This window comes from Mirounga leonina, unplaced genomic scaffold (assembly GCF_011800145.1).
Source record: "Mirounga leonina isolate KUSES-001 unplaced genomic scaffold, KU_Mleo_1.0 Mir_168, whole genome shotgun sequence".
Lineage (NCBI taxonomy): Eukaryota > Metazoa > Chordata > Mammalia > Carnivora > Phocidae > Mirounga > Mirounga leonina.
The window spans coordinates 2,629,668-2,655,946 of NW_023270426.1; the positions used below are offsets into that span (position 1 = coordinate 2,629,668).

Genomic DNA, 26,279 nt, shown 5'->3' on the forward strand with positions numbered 1-26,279 from the left:
TTTAAAATTCTTAAAATGCTGTTAAACCTAGAAATTTAATCCTAACATATATAAATTATTCTTTCTCAGAGTGAAGATACACAACAGCAAATCATCAGGGAGACATTCCATTTGGTATCTAAGAGAGATGAAAATGTTTGTAATTTCCTAGAAGGAGGATTGTAAGTAAAGCATTTCATGGACATTCTAATCTTTGACTATGTGATTAAAATATATACTGTTTAATTGGTTATGGTAAAAATTGCCTAATTTTGATGAATTAGATTAGGAGATTAATTATCACATATGTTAGCTATAAATCTAAACTTAAAGAATTTTTTTTAAGATACGCAGTCTTTTTTTTTTTTTTCTTAAAAAATGTTACAGAAGCATTTTATGTAAAGGTTGTATATTCATATGGCAAAAATTCAAACATTTCAGAGACGTGTAAAATTAATTATAAACTAAGTCTCCCTCTCCTGACTTTAGTCTTTCTCACTTTCTTGTGTATCCTTCTAGAAAATTAATTTTTCATTGACTAACATACAAAAGTATAACCTTAAAAAATTTTACTTACGGGATCACACTAGGTATGCTGGTCTGCATGTTGCTAATTTTCACTTAATATTTTTAAAAGTTTTGCATATAAACACATTTAGAGCTACCTCATTCTTTTTAATGACTAGAGAGTATTCCTTAGGCTAAATGGACCTGTTCATAAAAATTTATATTACATTCTTTATTTTATTATTATAAATGAGACTGAAATCTGCTTTTCAAATAAATATCTGTGTGCATGTATATATATTTATATATAGGAATATCTGTATATAGGAATATCTGTATATAGGTAGTATTCAGCTAATAGAGTTTCTATTTTTAAAATGAATAAATATAAATAAGTTATAATTAGCTTGCCAACTATTTTAAATAAATACTTTTAAATTAGTGGGTTCCATGAAAACATTTTGCTCTCAAATAGTTTTATTAATGTTTTTGCTTATGTTTATGTAATCAATTTCTTAATAAGATATTTCTTCATTGACAAGTCAAAAACTAAACTTTGGCTGAGCCCCCTTATAAAAAATTACATATGAAGCAGAGAGACATATACTTTTCTGTATTTTAATGTGTATGATGTATATTATGAAAAATAGTTTGGATAATAGAAAATTCATTCTTACTTGACCATAAATTACTGTTTATCACGTAGAAAGTTTACATGCATTTCTTAAAGGGTTGTATCATGCTGCAGTTCAATTTGCAAATACACACTTACAATTTATAAATTTTGCTATTAACTCCAGAACTCCCAATTTAAGAGTTGAGACAGATGTACCTGCTTTGTGTTTTGTATTTTATTTTATTTTATTTTATTTTATTTTATTTTATTTATTTTTTTTTTTTAAAGATTTTATTTATTTATTTGAGAGAGAGAGTGAGCACAAGAGAGGGGAGCAGGAGAGGGAGGAGCAGACTCCCCGCCGAGCAGGGAGCCCGATGCGGGACTCGATCCCGGGACTCCAGGATCATGACCTGAGCCGAAGGCAGTCGCTTAACCAACTGAGCCACCCAGGCGCCCTGTGTTTTGTATTTTAATTGTACTTTATTTCTGTCACACTTCTGCAGGAGTTGAGTTGTTTTGCCATTACCACTTTTCTTCATCTTAGCATTTTAACCTCTCGTAGGGAACTTGTCACCGAGCACAGTGCATCATATGTGGTGGTCATGCAAGAACCTGGCTCTTCTAAGCAGGGCATTGTGTGAACTAGAAATTAGGGCTTAAATTTGTGATCATTCTTTTCCAGGCTTACAAAAAGTAGAAGGCAAACATTGCATCAGAGATGAGGCTACACATCTGATTCAGTCCTAGTTTTGTGACTAACAAGCTGTTTTTTTTGGTCAGGTCACTTCTTGTACCTCAGTTTTCCCCCTTGTAATATGAAGTATTTAAAGTAAGAGGAGTTCTAAAATTCTCTGGTTTTATATGGTATATTGCATTCCATACAAGAGTTTGAATCAGTATTTATCAGTATTGCACTATAGTTTGAAGATAAAATTACATTTTAAAAGGCAAAGTATGTACTTGTCATGTTATGTATTAAATCTTTGCTTTCTTTTAATGGCATTGATAGTCATTTTGAAACTAATAGTTTTCAATAGTTTGGTCTTCTTTTACAGTAGAGCCGAACAAAAGTTTAAGATAATCACTAAATTGCTGATTCAGGATGAACTGAATCCTGCTGTTAGTGCTCTTTTTTGTGGCTTTCCAGGAACAATTGGAATCATAGTCTATAAAAATCATCTCAAAGATTCTTTAAATTACACATACATATTTTTAATTGAATATCTTTTCTAGAAATATGTCTAACATAGTAGTAATTTTTAATTCTTGTCAAAAATCATTTCCACTTTTGCTATAAGAAGACATGAAAGAAGTGGGTACTTACAGAAGTTGTTTGTCTGAACCTGTAAATTCAGTGTTAGTTTTACAGAGTTAAGAAATAGGTGCTATTTTCCTGTCTTGTTTGAGTCTTCACTTAACTTTGATGATATTTGGCCTTGATTCTTATTTTATATTAGTGTTAAAAGTCTTTTGAGAAGGTAAACTAATTATTGTAAATGTAACCGTGAAATAGCTAAACTAGAAAAATATGTTTGGAATGAGTACTAAATTATTTTTAAAATGCTGGCATTCCAGTCAGTGTAAATAAAAATATTTGATGAAAGAATTGAGTATTTCTTATCTCAGTTTTTTGCATTTATATTTCAAAATAAAATGTATTTTTGGAGATTTTGATGGTAAATTTCTCTAAAACTTAAGAAATGTCATTCTTTTTTTTTTTTTCCTCCCTAGTTGGTAGTCAGTCTTAAGCTGTACAACTTACTGTGACTTATGGAGTTAAATCTAATAAGCACTTAAAAAGGCCCTGTGACCTGGTTTCCTGCCTACTTCTGTTTGTTTACTGATCTTTTCTTATCCACGCACCCTCTTTCTCTTCCTTGGACATACATATTTTGTTCCTGATGACCTGGCCTTTTTATTAGCTGGCACCTTTGCCTGAAATGCTCTTCTCTCAGTTTTTTCTTAGGCTAACTCCTTATCATTAGCTCTCAGCCTAAATGTCACTCTCAAGAACCCATCTTAGGTAGCAAATCCATCAATACAGCAGCATCCTTTTTTCAGTCTCTATGTAGTGCCTTCTACCCTGATCATTCTTATTTATTTGTTTACTCTTCCTTATCCACTATCAGTACCTGGCAAATGGTAGGTACTCAGTAGATAGTTTAATGAATTAATGAACTAAAATGAAGCACCAGCTTCTTTTATTTGTTATCTCTGAAGAAAACAGCCCTGTTAATTCACTAAGTCTCTAACTTCACTTGAATGCTATACCTTCATTTATTTATTTTTTTTTAAAGATTTATTTATTTGAGAGAGAGTGAGAGAGAGAGAGAAAGCACGAGCGGGGGAAGGGTCAGAGGGAGAAGCAGACTCCCCGCTGATCAGGGAGCCCAGTGGAGGGCTCGATCCCAGGACCCCGGGATCATGACCTGAGCCGAAGGCAGACGCTTAACTGACGGAGCCACCCAGGTGCCTGAATGCTACACCTTTAAATGCTATGCCCAAACATCTTAGGAACGGTTTTAAACAAATTGTCAGTTTGCTTGAGGTAATGAAAATGTGTTTCATTTTATTGCTGTAACGTTCTGATTTTTGTTCTGTCATTTAGGTTAATTGGAGGATCTGACAACAAACTGATTTATAGACATTATGCAACATTATATTTTGTCTTCTGTGTGGATTCTTCAGAAAGTGAACTTGGCATTTTAGATCTAATTCAAGTAAGTTAACACTGTCTTAATAACAGTTGTGGCTTTATATATTTTAAAACTTGTATTTTCTAAATTTTCTAAAATGATGTTCTGTTTGGTAAGAAAGAAATTGTTCCATAGTAGATATCGGATGAGTCGAACAGGGTCAGGGGAGACACTAAACACATTGGCAAATTTAATCTGATTAAGATTAATCACAGCTAATTTCATCATGCCTTTTTTTCCTGTTCATGTAAGTCATGCAAAAAGTCCAGGATTCATGGATCTCTTACCATGTGCATCCAAATCTGATCCCCACCCCTCCCTGCCTCCCAAAAATCTTTCATAATGTCCCTGGAACTCAAGGTCAATCATAAGCAAATTCCTCTTTATCTTCATCCTCTTTGTTAATATTGCCTTTACTTTTTTGCTTTAAATTGAGTCGGGCTTCCCTACTGACACTACCTATAACCATCTCAAGTAGTAGCGGTTTTCCTGCTTTCTTCATAATTGCTGAGCCTTGAGGTGTTCGCTTCTCATTGCTTTTTCCAGACCATTCTCTCTTTTAAAGTGCCTCCAAACTTTATTTCTTATTTTTAAACTGTACCACCTTCTACCCACCCTGTTTGAGTAATCTCTCATCCCCACCTCCTATTCATTGGGGATTTTATCAAAAACTTTCAAAGGTCTGAGATTTACCCTCCTTGCAAGCTGCTTGCACATTAACTACCACAGTATCATGGATGCTGGCAGAAGACGGGAGACTTCTGGGTTGGAATCAAAGGACTTATTCCAAATAGCACAAGCAGTAGACATAGTAACAGCATTTGCTTACTACCCTGGTTCCCCAAGTCCCAATTTCCACAGTCACCCAAGGGTGACTTGAAGAGGGCCAGGTGATACCTGTACCCACAGTGGATTGAGTTATAGGAGAGGAACTGGAATCTTTTATATTGGACATGAATCATGTCTGCCCATGTCCTGGAGGAAGAGCATATCTTCCATGGGTGTAGATAAACCTACCGTTTGCTTTGCAGAGAGATACTCTATTTTTCAGGGCTATTTGCTTATACAAGCTTGCTTGCAAAGACAGTCTGCAGTGATGACAGCCTGCACCTCTGCTCACGTGATGTGCATAACTGGCAGACTCATGGGGAACTGGCTCCTAACAGATTGTAGTCTTAGTTCACTGGCACTCACTCCATCCTACTCGTGTTCTAATTCTTGGTGATTTCAATATTCAGTACTCATGGGGATAATTCTTCCAGTACCCTGGTGTCTTCAGACCTGGAATTCCTCTTCATTGTATTTTTGCCCTCTGTCCCACCTCGCTGCTCATTTCTAGACCTTGTTTTTATCCAAACTGCCATCCCTCCGTAGTCTCAATTACACAGTTTCCCCTCTGTCTACCACCTCTTATCTTTTCATATCACAATTTCTGTTACTCCACTAATTCCTTGAGCCTGTTGGGACCTTCAGTCTTTCGAATCTAGCATTTTTTCACTGTCCTTCATCCTCCTGCTGTCTTACTTTCCTTTCCCAGCCTAAATTCCACCGGCAGTCATGGTAATCATAGTCTTGTATACACTCAGCTCCTTCCTTGTACCCATACTTCTTTTTTTTTTTTTTTTTTGTTAGGATTTTATTTATTTATTTGACAGAGAGAGAGACAGTGAGAGAGGGAACACAAGCAGGGGGAGTGGGAGAGGGAGAAGCAGACTTCCCGCAGAGCAGGGAGCCCGATGTGGGGCTCGATCCCAGGACCCTGAGCCGAAGGCAGACGCTTAACGACTGAGCCACCCAGGTGCCCCATCGTACCCATACTTCTAAACGTACTTAGAGGAAAAAAAAAACAACCTGACTACTTGTCTCCCCTTATATTTATTTATTTATTTATTTATTTTTAAGATTTTTATTTATTTGAGAGAGAGAGAGAGAATGGGAGAGAGAGAGCATGAGAGGGGGGAGGGTCAGAGGGAGAAGCAGACTCCGTGCTGAGCAGGGAGCCCGATGTGGGACTCAATCCCGGGACTCCAGGATCATACCTGAGCTGAAGGCAGTCGCTTAACCAACTGAGCCACCCAGGTTCCCCTCCCCTTATATTTATGATCTCTAACCTCAGTGAGTCCTTAGTGCTCCCCAGTAATCCTATTTCCCTGGTCCATCCCCCTCCCAGACTCCTAGACAACTGCTTTCTCCTTCCTCAAAGCTCTGACACTTCTAGCATCTTGCTTCCTCCTTCGATGAGAGAACTGAAGCTGTCAGAAGAGAACTTCATCCACTTACGTACTAGTCTCTTCCTTGTGGCTCTGGCAGTTCTCCCTCGTTCCTCTGTATCCTTTTTCCTCTCACTTCCTGGTCATTCCTCTAGCTGCTGTATGGTCTCCCATCTTAAAAGAAGAAGTCCTGTCCTTCCCTCTCCAGCCGCTGCCTCGTTTCTTTCCCTCCCTTTATGTCAGAATGCCTTTAAAAAAAAAAAAAAGTCTGTACACTGTCTCAAATATTTCTTCTTCCATTTGCTCTTAAACACACTCCTTTCAGGTTTTCCACTCTGTTTTTGCTGAATCCAAGGGTTCTCATCAGTCCTTCTTTATTTGATTAAGATTCTTTATTCATCTCTTCACGAAATACTTTCTTCCCCTGGCTTCTAGGATGCTGTACATGCCTGATTTTCTTGGATCTCTTCAGTTGCTTCATTCCAGTTTCGTGGTCTCTCTTACCTCTACTTCAGCAGCCTAGTGGGGGTACAGGATCTGACCACATGCTGCTGTCTGCGCTGCCGTGACCGCGTTGGTCCAAGCCACCACCAGCTCTTGCCTGGACTCTTACAGCAGTTTCCCAACTGTTCTCCCTGCATCCACTGTCTCTTCCTTTCATCTTTTCTGAGTAAAACAGCCAGTGATACTGTTGAAATAGGTCATATCTCACATTCTGAATTCTTTAGTGGCTTCCCTTCTCACTCAAAGTAAAAGCCAGCTTCCTTACACAAGACCCATGAGGCCCCACAAGCTCTGAGTCCCCTCTCTACTACCCTCTGCTTATCTCACTTCATCTTCTACTCCTTGCCCTTTTGCTCCAGCCCCAGTGGCCTGCTTGCTGTTTCTCAGATACATCAGGCATGCTTCTCCCTTAGAGCCTTTGTATTTGCTGGTCTTTGTACCTAAATTGTTCTTCTGTTTGGTGTTCCCATTGTTCCTTAGCTCCATCATTCTTTCAGCTCTTGACCGGATGTCACCTTTCAATATGGTTTTCTTTGGTCTTTTCTAAAAATGTTCCCTCTCTGACATAGTCTAACTCCTTTCTTGCTTTTAAAGTTTCTTTTCCTTAGTACCTGTCACCATCTAACATACTATATACTTGACTTAGTTTATCTTGTTTATGGTCATTTACCCTTACAAGAATATAAGCTCATTGAGGGCCAGGTTTTTTTATTTTGTTCACTAGTTTATCCCCAGGGCATAGAAAGGCACCTGGCATGTAGTAGGCCTTCAACATACAGTTGTTGAATGAATGTATTTAGTGCCTAATATTTAGCGTTCTATGTAAAATAACTGACAACAAAACCTAAAGGCTGAGTAGAAGCAGGAGAGTTAGTTAGAAAAATAAAATATAGTTGCCACATGCTAGTAATACTTTGTTTTGTGTTTTTATCTGAGCACTGGTTACATTGGTGAAAATCATGAAGCTCTGTATACACTTGAGATTTTTGTGCTTTCTGTTTGTGATATTTCCATAAAAAGTTAACAAATTAATTCTGACACAATAAACAAATGTAACTGCTACAGATAGTTGTATTGGGTTAAGATTATCATGAGGGAATGCTCTGCACTTGTTTTCTTTCTCTTTCTTGACCCCAGACAGGGCAAAAACAGGCACATGGTGTAGGCACATTGTAGCAGATTGGAGAAAGCTGCACATAAAAAGGAAGTTTTTTGTCCCAAACAAGTTTCATGGTTCTGAAATCAGCAAGAAGGGGGCATGCTTTGAGATCTAGTTAGTATGATGGAGTAAATAAGGAATTAAAGCAGAAAACTTTGGTAGTAATTCTGAGTACCAAAGCGTAGAAATAGTAAAAGTGGCTAGATTAAGGCTTTTGGCATCCAGTGTTGTTAATAATGAAAAGAAAAAGACAAGTGATAAATGGAGTTATTAATATGCCAGATTACTCTCAATCTGTAATTCTTAAACTAGGTTTTGAGGAGGAGGTAGGTATCTGAACTACATGAAACCACAAAGTACGAATAGATAAAGAAGATGTGCTATATATACACAATGGAATATTACTCAGCCATCAAAAAATTGAAATCTTGCCATTTGCAGTGAGGTGGATAGAACTAGAGGGTATTATGCTAAGCGAAATAAGTCAGAGAAGGACAATTGTCATATGATCTCACTGATATGTGGAATTCAGGAAACAAAATAGAGGATCATAGGGGAAGAGAGGAAAAAATAAAACAAGACAAAACCAGGGAGGGAGACAAACCATAAGAGACTTAATTGTAGGAAACAAACTGAGGGTTGCTGAAGGGGAGGAAGATGGGGGGATGGGGTAACTGGGTGATACCCATTAAGGAGGGCACGTGATGTAATGAACACTGGCCGTTATATAAGACTAATGAATCACTAACCTCTACCTCTGAAACCAATAGTACATTATATGTTAATTAATTGAATTTAAATTAATAAATAAATGAAAAAAATTAAAAGGGAGAAATTCTTTACAAAAAGCTGGATCTTTATTCAGGTACCCCTGAGTCCTTAATTATTAAAACTTCCCTAAAACTGGGTCATATGGGGTACCTGTGTGGCTCAGTCGTTGGGCATCTGCCTTTGGCTCAGGTCATGATCCCAGGGTCCTGGGATTGAGCCCCACGTTGGGCTCCCTGCTCGGCGGGGAGCCTGCTTCTCCCTCACCCACTTCCCCTGCTTGTGTTCTCTCTCTTGCTGTCTGTCTCTCTCAAATAAATAAATAAAATCTTTTAAAAAAAAAAAATGAGTCACATGACTGGAAATCCACATGCATGAACCCCAAGAATAAATTAAGAAAAAAAAAAAGAAACCACAAAGTAATCATGGCAGACATTCTTGCTCTGTTTTTCATTGTTTAATTGGTGGTGAGAAAATACCTTTAAGATAAACATATATATATATTAAGATAAACATGTATTTATTATGAAGTAGAAGAGAAATTTTTATAATATTTACACCTGTAAGAGGAGCCATCAAAGAAATTTTGAGTTTGAGATGAATATGCCTCACGATCCCATGGATAGATACTCTCTTCCTGAGGCCTCCTTGAAAAACACTGCTAAGCTGTGTTTTGTTTTCCCAAAGGCTTTTCTAGTAAAAAAGAGAAGCAAACTTTTACTTAAGTATGGATTAGTAACAGTTAAGAGTTGATCAGAACCCTATATTGCATCCTTTTATCTTTGTTCATTAACACATTTCTTGGTTTATCCCATGTAAGTAGTAGTTAATTTATTGCACTGTTATTTCATAGAAGCTTTGTGCTTTTTAGAAAATGGTTTTTTAATATGAAACTGCTTTCTGTTTCTCTCTCAATTATCAACTACTGAGGAGAGTGGTGGGCATATACTTTATTTTCTGAGCTAGCTACTAATGTTACAGGAGGAAAAAAGAAATCTGTTCAAAATGCACTCTGCATTGAAGAGAAAGATTTCATTTAAGAAAGACTAAAACAAATGTGAATTTTCTTCAAGACAAATTGGCAGTATTTTATGCTTGTATCCTGGGATTTAAGCCATCATTAATGATTATTTTTTGATGCTGTGGGTGATCTTAATGGTTATGATAGCAGATAGTGTAGTTGTTACATCTCGAAAGAGAATTACATGGGGAGTTGTCAAAGAACAAATATCCTACATTGTATCTGAAGTAGATTTTATCAGGTGTTTGTGGAAAGTGGAAACTAGGTCTTGTGTTTTGTAAAACGTGTTAGCCATTGCTGTTCAAATGTTGATAACTGGTCTTGATGTTAGGTAAGACACAGAAAAGAGGATTTCAGGAGAATTGTGTCATCTTCCATTACTAATGTAGGCTAGAAGTATTTTTATGAGAAGATGAAATAGAGTTATCACATGTTGATATGTCATAAAAAAAGTTCTGTAATTTACCTTGCACGGACTAATTCTACCACTATCACAAACATGTTGGAAGTTCTGTAGTTGCTGTCTCCCCTGCGACCACCGTAGATCATTCAGTACTTACAAGGGAGTGCTGAGCATGCCTGAGTCAGTCACTCTAAAAATATTGGTCGAATGAACAAAGATGGAAGGGACTAGCTCATTATTTCTGCTTTGGTTTCATGAAACAGCTAATCAGAGCTTATTTAGAACTGATTTTCTTGCCTTGTCCATCTTCTAGCTTTGAGGAAGGCAAGTATAATGTAAAAAGTAGAAATGGAAAATTATAAAGCAAGAGAGTTTAGATCAAAACCTCTTGGCCTTGCATTTCTTTAAAGAATGGATCAAGAAAACTTAAATATCAGTATATAATTAATAAACATATGTTAAGTTTGCTTTTTTTGAATATTGAAATACCATTTAGATGATCATTGAAAGCATGTATTTTTATGCAAAGGTTTTATGTTTCTAAGGTATGCATATGTTGTCCCAGATTTGACTTTATATCTTGTGTGAAATCTGAGAGAAGGCATCATTAGTAAATTCCATGTGGAATTTGTACCACTCTGTCACCAAAGTGAGTAATCAGCTTGTTTTCTTTTGTTTCTTTTTTTAATTCTTTGTAAGTTGGAAAAAAAAGTGATCCTTTTTTGTTTCTGATATGTACTGTTTTAATGTGATATCAACTGCCATATAAGTGTATTTCAGAGCTGGTGGCTGGCTTTTTTTAGTCTTTCTGCTGTAGCATGTCTTCGTTGGAAGTGTTAAAATATTTACAGAGTGAGAACGAAAAGTTCATTAAGTATTAATGTTGGTTGTTTGAGTTATTTATAAGCAGTCATATTGTCCTCAATTAATTTATTATGCCAAGCTAATAATAAAGGGAGGCATAGAAGTTCACTAGATAATTCCAAATTCTGTTACAGTTTTCTGTACCACATGTAACAGTTACATCAGCATGTTCAGTTGCAGTCAGGAAAAAATGGAGAGCTAACAGCTGAACTTTTCGTTAGGTTTAAAAAGATGTTTGACCATGGTGTTACCATATGTATTTAAACTAGAGCTCCACGTATAGCATCTGTTGTTACTACGGTCCTGAACATTAGACTGGCTTTTATGAAATTATTTTACTTAATGGCTGCGAATGCAGTATGATATTGAGCATGTCATTTAATCTTTATAGACCTTGAATTTTTTCACTTGTGTAAAGTATGCCCATTTTTAAAATTTTTTTTAAAAGATTTTATTTATTTATTTGACAGAGAGAGAGAGAGAGAGCGCGCACTAGCAGGTGGTGTAGCAGGCAGAGGGAGAGGGAGAAGCAGGCTCCCTGCTGAGCAAGGAGCCCGATGCGGGACTCGATCCCAGGACCCTGGGATCATGACCCGAGTCGAAGGCAGTCGCTTAACCAACTGAGCCAACCAGGCACTCCAAGTATGCCTGTTTTAATATGCTGCCTATAAACCTCATGGGGTTGTTAGAAAGATCAGTGAATCAAAGCAAGCTAGTCATGGTTAAAACCATTCAGCCTCTGCTTTGTACTTTTTTTTTTTTTTAAAGATTTTATTTATTTATTTGAGAGAGAGAGAATGAGAGACAGAGAGCACGAGAGGGAAGAGGGCAGAGGGAGAAGCAGACCCCCTGCCGAGCAGGGAGCCCGATGCGGGACTTGATCCCGGGACTCCAGGATCATGACCTGAGCCGAAGGCAGTCGCTTAACCAACTGAGCCACCCAGGCACCCTGCTTTGTACTTTTGGGCAAGTTATTTTACATCTTTGTCTCTCATTTTCCTCACCTGCAAAATGGGAGTGACAGTAATAATACCCGCTCATAGAGTAGGTGCAAGCATTAAAAAAGTTACTGTACATGAAGCTCATGGCTAAATGACTGACATGTAGTTGTCAGTGGTTTTTAGCTAACATTATCATTAAAGCATGTTATAAGGAAGGCACATAAAAGTATTATTTCATTAGTATGCAAATTGAATTGGATAAAGAAGTCCTTTTATCTTTCCTTTTTCATTTTTATGAGAATTTGTTAATCTTTTTATCCTCTATGTTGTGTAATGGCTTAGGATGAATTTTGTATGATGATAGAGATATCTGCTAAGAGAGCGACCTAATTGGAGGAACTTGTAAGCCAAGAATTCGTAAGTGAAGAAAGATCCCGTGATCTTCCCTTTATTGCAGAGGAAATTATGCTAGGTGGGTGCTGCGGGATGTGGACTCATGCCTCACTGCCTTCCACTATGTGTCATTGTTCTCTTTTGTTATAAGGGTACGCTTGAAAGTGCCTTGTTAAGTAGGGCACTGCTTAAAATTTGGGCTGTATAGGTTATATTTAAGAATTATCTCGCTGAAGACCAGCTGACTGGCACTGGGGGACCATGGGGAATAACCCATGGTCCCATGGGAGGGTGAGTTCTGGTGCAGTTCCTCTTGCTGGAGAAAGAGGGAGCCCTGGCCCAGTTGGCTCATTTTCCAGGCAGTCCAGGGTGAATGCTCAGGGTCATTTCAGGGAACTTCTACCTGCTACACCATACTGTTACCAGAGTATTAAAACTTTCTGTTTTCAGTAAGATTCACTTCTTAGATATATATGTGGGAAACCAAAAATTATTTCTGCAATTTGAGTCAGACACTGTTAAGAGTGATTCAGCATTCCTAAAATTCTTTTCCTGTCTTATTTTCGTTGAGAAGTCTGTTTTCCAATAACTGCAAATTTAATATTCACTTTTCACTTACTTACATTGCTACTTCTTGATAAATCCTGGTATTGAATTTGGTGATACTGTTCTAATTTACATGTTTGTTCACATCTCTTGGGAGGCATCATAGAGCCAAGTTGGTGTTTGGAGTCAGATGGGGTGGGTTTGAATACTGGCTCCATCACCTAATAGTTACTTTGAGAAAATTACTTACCCATGTCCATTCCCAATTCTCTTGTCTGTAGGTGCTGATACGCATAGCTACCTTTTCAACATTGTTGTAAGAATTAGAGCTAATGTATATAGTTAGCATAGGGCCTAGAATACAGGAGACATAGTATTATTTAATTGGTAGTGGTGAAATGAAGGAAGTATTTTGGAACTCACGTACTTAAAGTCAGAATTTTGGAGTTGGAAGTAACTTAAAATTTATTTTTTCTCCCTTTTTAAAAAAGATTTTATTTATTTATTTTTAGAGAGAGAGCGTGCAGTGCACGTGCTTGTGGGAGGAGGGGGGAGATGGGCAGAGGGAGAGAGAGAATCTTTTTTAAAGATTTTATTCATTTATTTGACAGAGAGAAACACAGCGAGAGAGGGAACACAAGCAGGGGGAGTGGGAGAGGGAGAAGCGGGCTTCCCGCTGAGCAGGGAGCCCGATGCGGGGCTCGATCCCAGGACCCTGGGATCATGACCTGAGCCGAAGGCAGGTGCTTAAGGACTGAGCCACCCAGGCGCCCCAAGGGAGAGGGAGTGGGTCCTCATCCCACAACTCTGAGATCCTGACCTGAGCTGAAAACAAGAGTCAGATGGGTCCTCATCCCACAACTCTGAGATCATGACCTGAGCTGAAAACAAGAGTCAGATGCTTAACCACCTGAGCCACCCAGGTGCCCCTATTTTTCCTCCTTTAAAACAGGTTTGAGAGAAAAACTCAACTTATGTTGGTATTTTTCTTTGATTTAAGACGAATTCCTTATTTCCCAGTATAGAATGATAAGTTTTTAGGGAGGAATTGGGTCATAGAGGAGACGAGGACCCTTTGAGCTTGGTTTTTCAGATTTTCTTTTTCTTTAAAATTTTTTAAGACTTATGTTGAAATTATTTCAGACTTACAAAAGAGCAGCAATACAATACAAAGAATTCTTGCATTTCATACCTTCACCCATATTCCCTAAATTTAACTTCTGTAACCACAGTACAATGATTAAAATTAGGAAATCAGCATTGATATAATACTATAATCTGCAGACCTTATTCAAAATTTGCCAATTGTCCCACTGATGTCATCTTTCTTGTTGAGGGTTTAATCCAGGTCACATCTGCATTCAGTTTTCATGTCTCCTGAGTCTCCTTTACTCTGTAATAGTTCATCTTTGTCTTTCATGCGTTCTATGTCCTTCAAACCATGATCCTTTGAAGAGTACTAGCCGGTTATTTTATAGAATATTCCTCTGTTTGAGTGTACCACAGGAGTGCTTTTATGTCCTTCGCAGTGCAACATATCAGGAGGGACATGATCTCATTTTGTCTTGTTACTAGTGATATTTATTCTGATCCCTTGGTTAAGATGGTGCCTGTCACGTTTGCATACTTTGAACTTACATTATCTCTTTTTACTTAAAAGTATCTCATGGGGAATAATTTTGAGGCCATGTACATATCCTTTTTCTAGTCATATTTTGGTCATTAATTTTAGCATCTCTTGATGATCCTTACCTGAAGGAATTACCATTGTGGTATTTGCCAAATGGTGATTTTCCATTATGCCCTCTGTATTGATTGGTTATAATTATGTAAGGAAAATCTTTCTAGGTTTTGCATTTATTTTCTTTTGTTTTAAGTCAGTGCTCAAAATATTAATTGTACCATATACATAGAAGAATATTTCTCAGTTACACATAGAAGAATATTTTTCAAGACCAAATGTGATTTTTAAAATTAGCTTTTGCTTGGAAGTTGAAATATAATTTTTAGCAATTTGTGTCAATACAAGTTTTTAAAAATCTCACAAGTGGCTTTTGTGCACAGAAATAATTTGGAGGCTACTTTCATTTTCAAAATTAATGTTTGATTTAGTAGCCTTGTACATTAAAAATCCTGATTCTTCCTTAGACTTCTAAATCCAACGTACAAACCATACTAAGTCGGTTTGATGGAGGGGCTCCAACGTAATTAAATTTCTTACAGTACAGGTAGTCTGCTTTGCACAATTACTGTCTTCATGTGGGTGGTGGAAGTATGGAAAGGTAAAATTTTTGCTTTATATCCTGTATTTTCCAAATTTCTAAATAACCACTTCTTACTACATTAAAAATCAAGTACTATTTTCTTTTGTTGGAGGCAGTGTGCCTAGTGAATAAGAATTTGGGTTCTGCAGTGAGACTTTCTCCTACCTCACTGTGTTAGTAGTTAGTTGACTTTTTGCTTTTGATTACCCTTCTGCAGGTGGTTGATAATAAAAGTACCTGCCTTATGAGATTACCATGAAGCATTAAATAAAATAATATATTTAAAGCACTTGGAACAATAGCAATGCTATAATAATATATACTCAATAGATTCTTGTATTATCATCATTGACCTTTTTTAAAAAATTAGAAATCACGTAAAAAGAATCATTGATGTGAACTTTTTCTGAATCATTTTGACATGAGTATAGAAGACAGATTGTCCTCTCATCAGCTCTTAGTTTCTTCATGCTGAAGTTGGAAGTTTAATGTGTGTAAAGTACCTGGTACTTGATAAATGCACAAGAAATGTCTCTGTTTTTCCTAAGACTGTTATCATTGACTTGTTAGTTTCCACGTCAGGTTTTGTGGAAATTTGGTCTGGAATCCAAATTTGGTCTGGAACAATCTACACTGTTCTTCAAAGGTAGCTGATCTGATGTTAAGTTTAGTCTACCTTCCCTAGTTCTTCTGGTGCATTTTCAGTGGTGTTTTTTGAGTCTTGGCTTGAGCTAAACCAGTATCTCTCTAGAACATCTTGCTGCTGACTAAAAACAATTTTTTTTTAGATCTGTTGGTGTATTATTAGTGTTTTTAAATTTATGCCTTCTATTTTTGGGCTTATAATTTTTTCTATCCTAAAACATGTCAGTTTAAGGGATGCCTGGGTGGCTCAGTCAGTTAAGCATCTGCCTTCAGCTCAAGTCATGATCCCAGGGTCCTGGGATCGAGTCCCGCATCAGGCTCCCTGCTCCGCGGGAACTCTGCTTCTCCCTCTGTCTGCCACTCCCCCTGCTTGTGCTCTCTCTCTCTCTGACAAATAAATAAATAAAATCTTAAAAAAAAAACCATGTCAATTTAGCATGTATGTATTTCATTTAATGTTATAGATTTCCTCCTAAAATTTAATAGAAATCCCCAAACCCAGAAAAAAATTATATTTTTACATAGAAACTCTAAAGGGGGGGTGGGTCTGCCATATAGATGATACTGCTTAAGGATATTTTGTGGCATCTGTTTTACCTAGTGCATATTTTTATTTCTCCTTACAATACTAGCCAACATATATATTATATATGTATGTGGGAAACCAAAAATTATTTCTACTTATAATACTAGCTAACATATATATTTTTGGGGGAGACATTGTTTTAAGCCCTTTATATTTATTCATTTAATCAGTAAAACAACTCTGTGGTAAAGGTACCATTATTATTATGCCCAAATGAAGAAACTAAGGCTTAGAGTGGAACAACTTGCCCTAGATTTCATAGAGGCTAAGCTGGAATTTTATAGAGATATGCTTACTCAAGCCTGTGCTCTTAAGTATTAAGCACTGTTAAATACTGAGCTGCCTCATGACACATTCCTGTTACCTTTCTGGCCCAGATGCACAGATCTGTAATTAATGATAAAGGAAACACAAGAAAGTTTTGTTGTTAGAAGGGCACTGGGAAGGGAGACTGTTTATATGTGGATGTGGTTTCCCCCCCACCCCGGAATATTGCTCTTTTTTATTTCTTTTTGGAAAACTAGATAATTATTGAAATAAAAGAAAACTTGGGGCACCTGGGTGGCTCAGTCGGTTAGGCGGCCACCTTCGGCTCAGGTCATGATCCCGGGGTCCTGGGATCGAGCCCCGCATCGGGCTCCCTGCTCGGCAGGGAGTCTGCTTCTCTCTCCCTCTGCTGTTCCCCCTGCTTGTGTGCTTGCGCTCTCTCTCTCTCTCTGTCAAATAAAAAAATTTAATTAATTTTTTAAGAAAGATTTTATTTATTTGACAGAGAGAGACAGCTAGAGAGGGAACACAAGCAGGGGGACTGGGAGAGAGAGAAGCAGGCTTCCTGCTGAGCAGGGAGCCTGATACAGGGCTCGATCCCAGGACCCTGGGATCATGACCTGAGCCGAAGGCAGATGCTTAACGACTGAACCACCTAGGTTCCCCAATTAATTAATTAATTAAAAAAAGAGGAAAACTTAAAATACAATTTTCTTAGTAAATTAATTTTTTCCCATTAACTTTTGAATTTCTGGAGGCCAGAGGTTAATGAATTGCTCCTTAGTAGATAACTGTTACATTGAAATTGACTTTAAACTTTATATCTTTCTTCTTTTAAAGATTTATTTATTTTAGAGAGAGAGAGAGTGTGTGTGTGTGCTCATGAGTAGGGAGGAAGGGCAGAGGGAGTACAAGAGGGAGAGAATCTCAACCAGACTCCCCACTGAGCTCGGAGCCCAATGTAGGGTTGGATCTCAGGACCCTGAGATCATGCCCTGAGTGAAATCAAGAGTCAGACACCTAATTGATTGAGCCACCCAGGTGCCCCTGAAATTTATATCATTTTTAAAGTGAAACATAAGAGAGTGCTATTTACCATGTCACTTTTAGTATTTTGCTCTTTTTATCTTTCTTTTTGTGAAATATAACAGCAACTTTATTATTATTATTTTTTGTTCTGGCTAGAACCCCAAAAGCCCATTAATTTGGTTTTCTCAATTTCCTTATTTCAGTTTGTAGATTATTACTCTTGGCCTTGTCCATATGCACATCAGTGTGTGTACCTACCTACAAAGCTCCGGATTTTTAATTATATTAAGAATTTTTGCTAAATCAAAAGAAAACTAATGAAAACTTGTTTTTAAAGATTTATTTTCTATTTTTTAAGGAGTCTCTACACCAAACCTGGGGCTTGAACTCACAACCCTGAGATCAAGAGTTGCATGCTCTGTGACTGAGCCAGCCAGGCACCCAATGAAAACGTTTTTTGAAGAGGGTTTTTGACTTTTTTAGGCCAAACTTAGCATTTGAATGTCTTAAATCTTAAGAATTCTTTTCCTAAATTAAGAACATGTAGTTATGGGGACGCCTGGGTAGCTCAGTCGGTTAAGCGTCTGCCTTCAGCTCAGGTCATGATCCCAGGGTCCTGGGATTGAGTCCCGCATCGGGCTCCCTGCTCTGCGGGGAGCCTGCTTCTCCCTCTGCCTCTGCCTCTCTCTCTCTCTATCTCTCATGAATAAATAAATAAAATCTTTAAAAAAAAAAAAAAGAACATGTAGTTATGACATTTTGCTGCAGGACCCCCCCTTTTTTTTTAGTATTTACGTTTTCCAAAGGTGTTATTGTTGTGGTTTAAATATAGGCAACATTTTAATTTATATATGTGTGTGTATGTGTGTGTGTGTGTGTATGTAGGTAAAGATATATATAGATAGATTTAGATTGATATATTTATTTTAGAGTTTAATTTCTATATATATATTTTTAAAGATTTATTTATTTGAGAGAGTGTGCACATGTGCGTTAGTGGGGTGGGGGGCAGAGGGAGAGAATCTGTCAGGCAGACTCTCTGCTGAGCATGAAGCCCTACACAGCTTGCTCCCAAGACCCATGAGATCATGACCTGAGCTGAAACCAAGAGTCAGACGTTTAACCAACTGAGCCACCCAGGCACCCCCCTTTCTGTATTAATGAGGACATCATGAAGGCCTGGCAGCCTCAGTAGGTAGTTACCTTGCTTTTCTATCAGTGTTTATCAGCAGAATTAGAATTTTCTATTTCTATTTTAATTTTGTAAACCTTGCATGTTTTGAACAGCCAGACAAACAATACTGGTTCCCTTTTATTAGATGTGTTTTGGGCACTTTATCTAATTTTTTTTTTTTTTTTTTGAGAGAGAGAGAGGCACGCGGATGCATGTGCGAATGGGCAGAGGGAGGGGGAGTGGCAGAGAGACAAGCAGACTCCCCACTGAGCAGGGAGCCCGACTCAACTTGGGGCTCTATCCCAGGACCCTGAGATCATGACCTGAGCCGAAGGCAGACGCTTAACTTACTAAGCCACTCAGGTGCCCCTAAATTATTTATCTAAATCTGTAAGATAATCCAGAAAGGTAGGTAGTTTTATCACTGTGTTATAGTTCTAAGATTTGGAGGAGATGCTCAAGTTCACATAGCTAGGTAGCAGCCGAGTAGGAATTTGAAGCTAGGTCTTTCTGGTTTCCTCACCACTAGACCATACTTTCTTTTTGGCACCCCATATTTTTTTGCCACTCCATGGTTCACCAGTGGTACACTTAAAGCTATCAAGAAAATTCTTTTTTGCTTTGCCCAGCATCATCTGCACATTGATTCAGTGGGTTCTACTGATCTTTTATAAGTATTCATAAGTGGCAGGAAACTATTTAGACAGCATTTTCACCAAGATAGTTATCTTCTGATGGTTAAAAAAGAATGTATAGCTATCATATATGGATAATCAAACTAGTGGATTTGGAAAAAGTAAGCTTGGAAAAGTAAAGGCATACTAGAAACTTTATTCTGATGAGTAAGTATAGTAATGACTTTATTTTTTTATTTTAAGTAGGCTCCATGCCCACGTGGTGCTTGAACTCACGACCCCGAGAGTAAGAGTCGCATGCCCTACCAACTGAGCCAGCCGAGCACCCCTAATAATGATTTTAAATTAAAGAAGACCAACTCACACCATACACAAAAATCCGTTCCACTAGATTCAGTCCAAACATGAGAAATAAGATAATAAAGCTTTTGTTTTCTTCTGGGAGAATATCTTCCTAGCATTGCTGTAGGCAAAGATTTCTTAAATTGGACATTAAAAAAAGATTAACCTTAAAGAAAAACGGTGTTAATTGGAAAATACTGAAAATGAAAACTTCGAAGAACATTGCTAGGAGAATAAAAAGACAAGCCACAGAGCAGGAGAAGATATCTGTAATATGTATAAATGACAGGATTGTGTCTAGAATATGTGAAGAAGTTCTAGACACTAGAAGGAAAAGACAGACTGGTACATAAATGAGCAGAAGTTTTGAACAGACACCCCGAAGAAAGCTGTCTAAATGGCTGATAAATTTGAAACAGTGCTCGGTTTTATTAGCGTCAGGGAAAATCAGATTGATATTATAATGATACACCACCACACACAAATAAGAATGGTTAAAATGAAAAGATTGACAACATTAAGTGCTAACAAGGATGTGTAATTATTGGAATTCTCATATACTGCTGTTTGGAGTATAAAGTTTTATAATTGCTTTGAAAATCTGTTGGTAGGGGCGCCTGGGTGGCTTGGTTGGTTGGGTGTCTGACTCTTGGTTTCGGCTCAGGTCATGATTTGAGGGTCATAGGATCATGGGATTGAGCCCTGTGTCCCCCAGCTCCCTGCTCAGCAGGGAGTCTGCTTGAGGATTCTCTCCCTCTGCCCCTCCCCCAACTCACTTGCTCTCTCTAAGGTAAATAAATAAATCTTTAAAAAAGGGAGAGAGAGAAAATCTGTCTGATGCTTTCTACTCAAGCTGAATGTGTGCTGCTCTGTGACCCCACAGTTCTCTGCATACATTCAGTAATAGATATGGATGCAGGTGTTCTTAGCAGTGCTGACTGTAATGGCCCTGTGCTGGAAACAACCCAAACTCCTTTCAGCAGCACATGGGTAAATACATTGTGGCATATTCATACAGTAGCATACTGTAAAAGAGAATGAATCAGTTTTTGTGTTATGTAATAAAATAAACGAATCTCACAAAAATAATGATGAATAAAAGATGCAACTCACAAAAAGTTATACACCGTATGATCTCATCTAATGTAGTTCAGACATAGGTAGAACATACCTGTAGTGTTAGAAAGCAGGGTAGTGGTTACCTGTGATGGTGGTGGTGGCTCATGGAGTATGAGGGGCTTCTTGTGTGCTGGTGACATTCCGACACTTGATTTGGGTGTTGGTTACACAGATGTGTTTCCTTTGTGAAATTCATCAGATTATATGTTGTTGTGATTTGTGTACTTCTTTGTATGTAGGTTATACTTGAGTAAAAATTTTCTGAAGGGGAGGCAGAACTTAAAAGGCATTATTTCCTGTAACTTATTTAACTATGATGTTATAAATTGGAAATCAGACAATGTCCAACTTGAACACCCTGTTTCAAAAGTATTTTCTTTGTTTTCAGTGGAAAAGGTTTTTTCTTCTTCTCACATTCTTACTTTCCCTAAGAAGTTACTGTTTGTTAAGCTTGTTCAAACAGCATTATCCCATTCCGTGCTTACAACAAGAATCTTAAAACAAGAAGGAAAATGATCTGAATCAGTTTCAAGTAGACTGAATGGAGTCATTCCAGGGTCCATGTCACCAAGGGCTTCAGGAGAAATAGATAATAAAGTTGGGAGTTTGAGTGGATATTATTTACTTTCTACCTACCTCAAAATTGAAATAAACTAGAAACTCACTTGAGGCTTACCTGTGTATGCTCCACAGTTGGTCATCTGAAGAACTTGCCTTCTCATGAATGAAATTCTGGAGTAAAACTGTATATTCTTGGTTACTTACAGAGCTCTTATTTCTCCTAGTGATTTTGGTCTAAGCCAGGGAGCAACAGACTACCACAGGTCAAATCCAGCCTGCTACACCTTTTTGTTAAGTTTTATTGGAACAGAGCTATGCTCCTTGTTTATTATCTGTAGCTGCTTTTTGTTGCATTGTATGGCCCACAAAGCTAAAATATTTACTCTCTGGCCCTTTGCAGAGAAAGTTTGCCAACCGCTGGTCTAAGACAATATTGATTATGGCCATATAGTTCTGTGTTTACGTTGTTTCACCTTCACCTCTTCCCCAACTGCTCTGGTGGAAGGAACCTTGGATTGGGGATCTGTGTAAATTGGCCTGAGGTAGGACCAGTTTAGCAAGAAGCTTGTTGTTTCCATTTTACTCTTGGTCCTGTAGGATCACCTAGAATAGAGTAAACGTATTTTCATTTTGCTAGGAACAGTCCTGCTTTGCATCTTTTGTTCCAGGCTGTTATGAAATTCTGATACCATTGCATACTATTATAATAATCACACAATTTTAGCTGCTCCCTTTTACTCTTCATGCCCCCAGTTTGTAGGATAAATTGTGGGGTCATTCTGTCTGTGACAGTTAACTTTGAGAAGGGTGGTGGGAATAGAAGAGACAGTGACAGCCTATGCAAGGTGGAATGTAAGAGGTTAAGTTTTGAAAGCTTGTGTCGGGTCTTCAAGACGGTCTCACTGATTCACTAGGATTCAAGGGCTCAGAAGTGGCTGTGCTCATGGTTTCGGTTTATTACAGTGATAAGAAACAGTAAGAGAAGCAAAAGCACATGAGGGGATGTCTGGAGAAAACCAGGTGCAGGCTTCAAGGCGTTCCTGCCCAGTGTAGTCACACAGGAGGTATTTAATTCCCCCAGAAATGACTTGTGGAGAGATGTGCAGCGTGTTCACCATCAGGGACACTCACCCTAGCCTCCGTGCCCAGGACTTTTGTTGTGGTCAGTCATATAGGCACGTAGCACCATTGTGACTGACCTTGCTTATGTACATAGTCTCTAGAACCTCAGAGAAAAGGAGATGTTCATCATAAATTACATTGTTAGCATAAACTGTTTGCTCAGACTGGTATTTGCTGCCACCAAGGGCAGAACTTTGCAAGGGCTCGGAGCTCAGTTCCCAGGAGCTCAGTTCTCAGGAGCTCAGGTCCCAGGAGCTCAGGTCCCAGGAGCTCAGTTCCCAGGAGCTCAGTTCCCAGGAGCTAGCCAAGGGCTAGTCTGTACACAGGCCATTTTGGGGGAATGTGTAGGTTTTGAGCATCCCAGGCCTGCTGAATTAACCCTTTCCCACACAAGGCCCTACAAGGTATTGGAGCCAGAGTTTGAACCCAGGTAGGTCTGATTCCAAAGTCTTTGCTCTTTCCATAATTAATTTTGAGTGATCTTTTATACTGAATTGCTAATTAAAAATTCTGGCTGCATTAGATGTGGTACATGCTTGGACTACGCCCATCTATCCTGGTAAATATTTCCAATACGCTTTCTTTTTCCTCACATGAAGATAAAGAGCCTGATTTGAGTATTTTTCAGTGTTTTTTAAAGTAATGGTGCTAAGAATTTCTAGTTCTTAGTTATTTTCAGCACAGTTTATTTTGTTTTGTATGTTAATGTATTGAAATGTACTTATCGTGAAGAATAGTCTAATTACTCCTGTTACACTTAATACAATATTTAATTTAAAACAGAGAAATGTGATAATAAGAGTTTAGAAAAGTGTTAGTTCACAATTCAGAATTGTCTCCTTTGTAGATGATAGGTTTGAGTGAATTTATACAGTTCTCAAGAGCATTTAACCTTTTTTTCTTTTCTTTTTCTTCAGGTATTTGTGGAAACATTAGACAAGTGTTTTGAAAATGTCTGTGAACTGGATTTAATTTTCCATGTAGACAAGGTACTTTCTGTATTGTCAAATCTTCTAAACTTTTTATCTGAGAAAAAATGGTAATTTGTATTTCTGTTTCTCAAAGTAAAAATGGATTTAGTGAGTAAAACTATTTTTATTCCTTTATTTATTTAGTATAACTTATAACTTATTTCCATATGAGCCAGACACTGCACTTGGTGAAGTTCAGACCCTGCCCAGACGACCCGCATCTAGAGGAGGAAACCGTGGCATTAACACGTAGCCGTGTGTTCAGTGTTAATGGGGACACAGCTGATCTGTCTGCCTTTGTCTAGGAGGCTGTGAGTGGAGGAATTACATTGAACTTGGATTTTTTAGGGATTATAGGTGTCTCACTGACAGAAATGGAGAGGGATGGCTGTAGAGGCAGTGAAATAGGGTACAGGCTTTGGAGGGGGATTGCTATAGATCCGGGCGGCCTAGGTTTAAAGTGCCTTTAGTGGCACGGATTAGTTTTAAGATTTTATTTATTTATTTATTTATTTTTTATGGTTTTTATTTCTTTGACAGAAAGATAGAGAACACAAATAGGCAGGGTAGCAGGCAGAGGGAGAGGGAGAAGCAGGCTCCAAGGAGCCCAACGTGGGACTCCATCCCAGGACCCGGAGCTCAACCTGAGCCGAAGGCAGATGCTTAACCCACTGAGCCGCCCAGGCGCCCCTTATTTATTTATTTTAGAGGGGGAGATTGAGAGAGCACATGTGAGAGCGAGTGAGTGAGCATGCGCACACAAGTAGGGGGAGGGAGAGGGACAAGCAGACTCCGCACTGGGCATGGAGCCTGATGTGGGGCTCGATCTCAGGACCCTGAGATCACGACCTGAGCTGAAATCAAGAGTCAGACACTCAACCGACTGAGTCACCTAGGCACCCAGTGCCTTGGATTTTAGACTTCATTCTGAAGCACTTTAATATTTTTAATCAAGTGTTTATTGGCACTTATTGTTGCTTTGTTGAACACTGGTGGGTTGTTTTGGTTTTTGTTTTTTGCCAGATCATTTTTTTCTACACTACAAAGATTGTGGATTGGTAGGTAGGAGATTAAAGACAGGGGTATCAATTAGGGGTCTGTTGCAGGAGTCTGGAAAGAAGTGAACTAAGGCAATACAATACAGTAGAGATGAAAAAAAGTGAATTGGCAGGACGTGATGGTCTGCTGAAAGCTGGAGTTGAGAGGAGGGAAGGATGACTGAACTTTTCAGCCACTATTACTGGGTGCTGGTGATAAGGAATTTTGGAAGAGAGTCCACTTTTACCATATACAGATTGTTTTCTGTATTAAGTTTATATAACATAACGGATTGTTTTGGAATGATTAAGCCGTTGAATAAAATAGTCTGAAATAATATGCTGAAAATTTTAGCTGAAAATGTGATTTTTAAAAATCAGCTTTATTGAGGTGTAATTTACACACATTAAAATTCAGCAGTTTTGAGCATACAGTTAACTAAGTCTTGCAGATGTGTATAGAGTTATGTAACTGCTACCACAATCGAGATGCAGCACAAGGAAAGAATGCATTTTATTGTTTGTGAACCATCAAAAGAATACTTTTATTATTAGCCAATCCTCTAGATTATATTTCTCATTTACTAAATGATTTGATTTTATGTATTAACTCATTTTAGACAGAGAACTTAAACTTGATATTTGTAAGAGTCTATTTTTAGTTTTCTACTGCTTTTCTCTAATCACTGTATCTTATGCTTTTTCATACTTAGAGAAACTTCTGTTATTTTTAGGCATTAGGGTTTGCAGTATTCAAAATTCTCTTTTGGTACAGGATTAAAATACTTAAAAAAGGTCTTTTTAAAATGACTGTTCAAGGCACCTGGGTGGCTCAGTCGGTTAAGTGTCTGCCTTTGGCTCAGGTCATGATCCCGGGGTCCTGGGATCGAGCCCCTCCCAGGGAACCCGCTTCTCCCTCTGCTCCTCCCCCCACTTGCGCGCTCTCTCTCTCTCTCCCAAGTAAATAAATGAAATATTAAAAAATAAAATAAAATGGGGCGCCTGGGTGGCTCAGTTGGTTAAGCATCTGCCTTTGGCTCAGGTCATGATCCTGGAGTCCTGGGATTGAGTCCTGCATCGGGCTCCCTGCTCAGCAGGGAGTCTGCTTCTCCTTCTGACCCTCCCCTCTCTCATGCTCTCTCTCTGTCTCTCATTCTGTCTCTCAAATAAATAAATAAAATCTTTAAAAAATAAAATAAAATGATCAGAGATCATTAGCTTATGTAATCAAGCAATTTCTTAAGAAAATTGAGGAATCTCTTGTAAATGTTGTAGTAAGAGTAAAGTTCTCACATTTTTCCTAGAGAATAAAAGATTTCCTTAATAGAGAAATTAAGCTCCACTCATGTACAGCTTCTGTACATGACACAGTTATTTTAAGACTTCTATTTCACATTGATATGCATTCATTTTAGAAAAATCAGAAAATGCACATAATGGAAAATAAATGGAAGTCATCTCAATTGTAGAGATTGCCTAATGTTAGTGGAAAAACTGAGGTATATTAAAAATTTCTACGTTTATTTGAACAGAAATTGATTCAAATCGGGCCACGCCAAACCAGAAGCAGTTAGGAGTACTTCACCAACAGGATCTAGGGGAGAGGCTTTTATAGAAAAGATGCAGAAGCAAAGCAAGGGGATTTTCTGATTGATTACAATTTAAGCAGTTGTATTATTTGGGAAAGCTGAATTGGCTCTGATGGGTTGTCTTTAGGTTTTGATTTCTTATAGGCATGTTCTGGTTTGCTTACTTAAGCTGCTAAGGTATTAGAACCACCTCAGTCTAACTGTTTAATTAACACTAGTGTTAACATTTTAGAGTATGTGTATTTCTAGATTTTTTTGTACAAGTGCAGAAACAAGTAAGTCTTTAAGAGAAACAGAAATGGGATTATACGGTATGAGTATGTATAGC

At 38.0% G+C, this 26,279-nt stretch overlaps 1 protein-coding gene across 3 annotated transcripts in view; it reads left to right on the top strand.

The window, feature by feature from the left end:
- AP3S1 (adaptor related protein complex 3 subunit sigma 1) overlaps positions 1-26,279 on the top strand; it is a 137,491-nt gene that overhangs the window by 24,851 nt on the left and 86,361 nt on the right. For 2 of the 3 annotated variants that reach the window (XM_035013952.1, XM_035013951.1), the window contains exons 2-4: positions 70-161; positions 3,714-3,825; positions 23,272-23,343. In XM_035013952.1, the coding sequence (XP_034869843.1) occupies positions 70-161; positions 3,714-3,825; positions 23,272-23,343 (276 nt within the window). The remainder of the gene's footprint in view (positions 1-69; positions 162-3,713; positions 3,826-23,271; positions 23,344-26,279) is intronic. The other variant, XM_035013953.1, reaches the window with a different exon arrangement.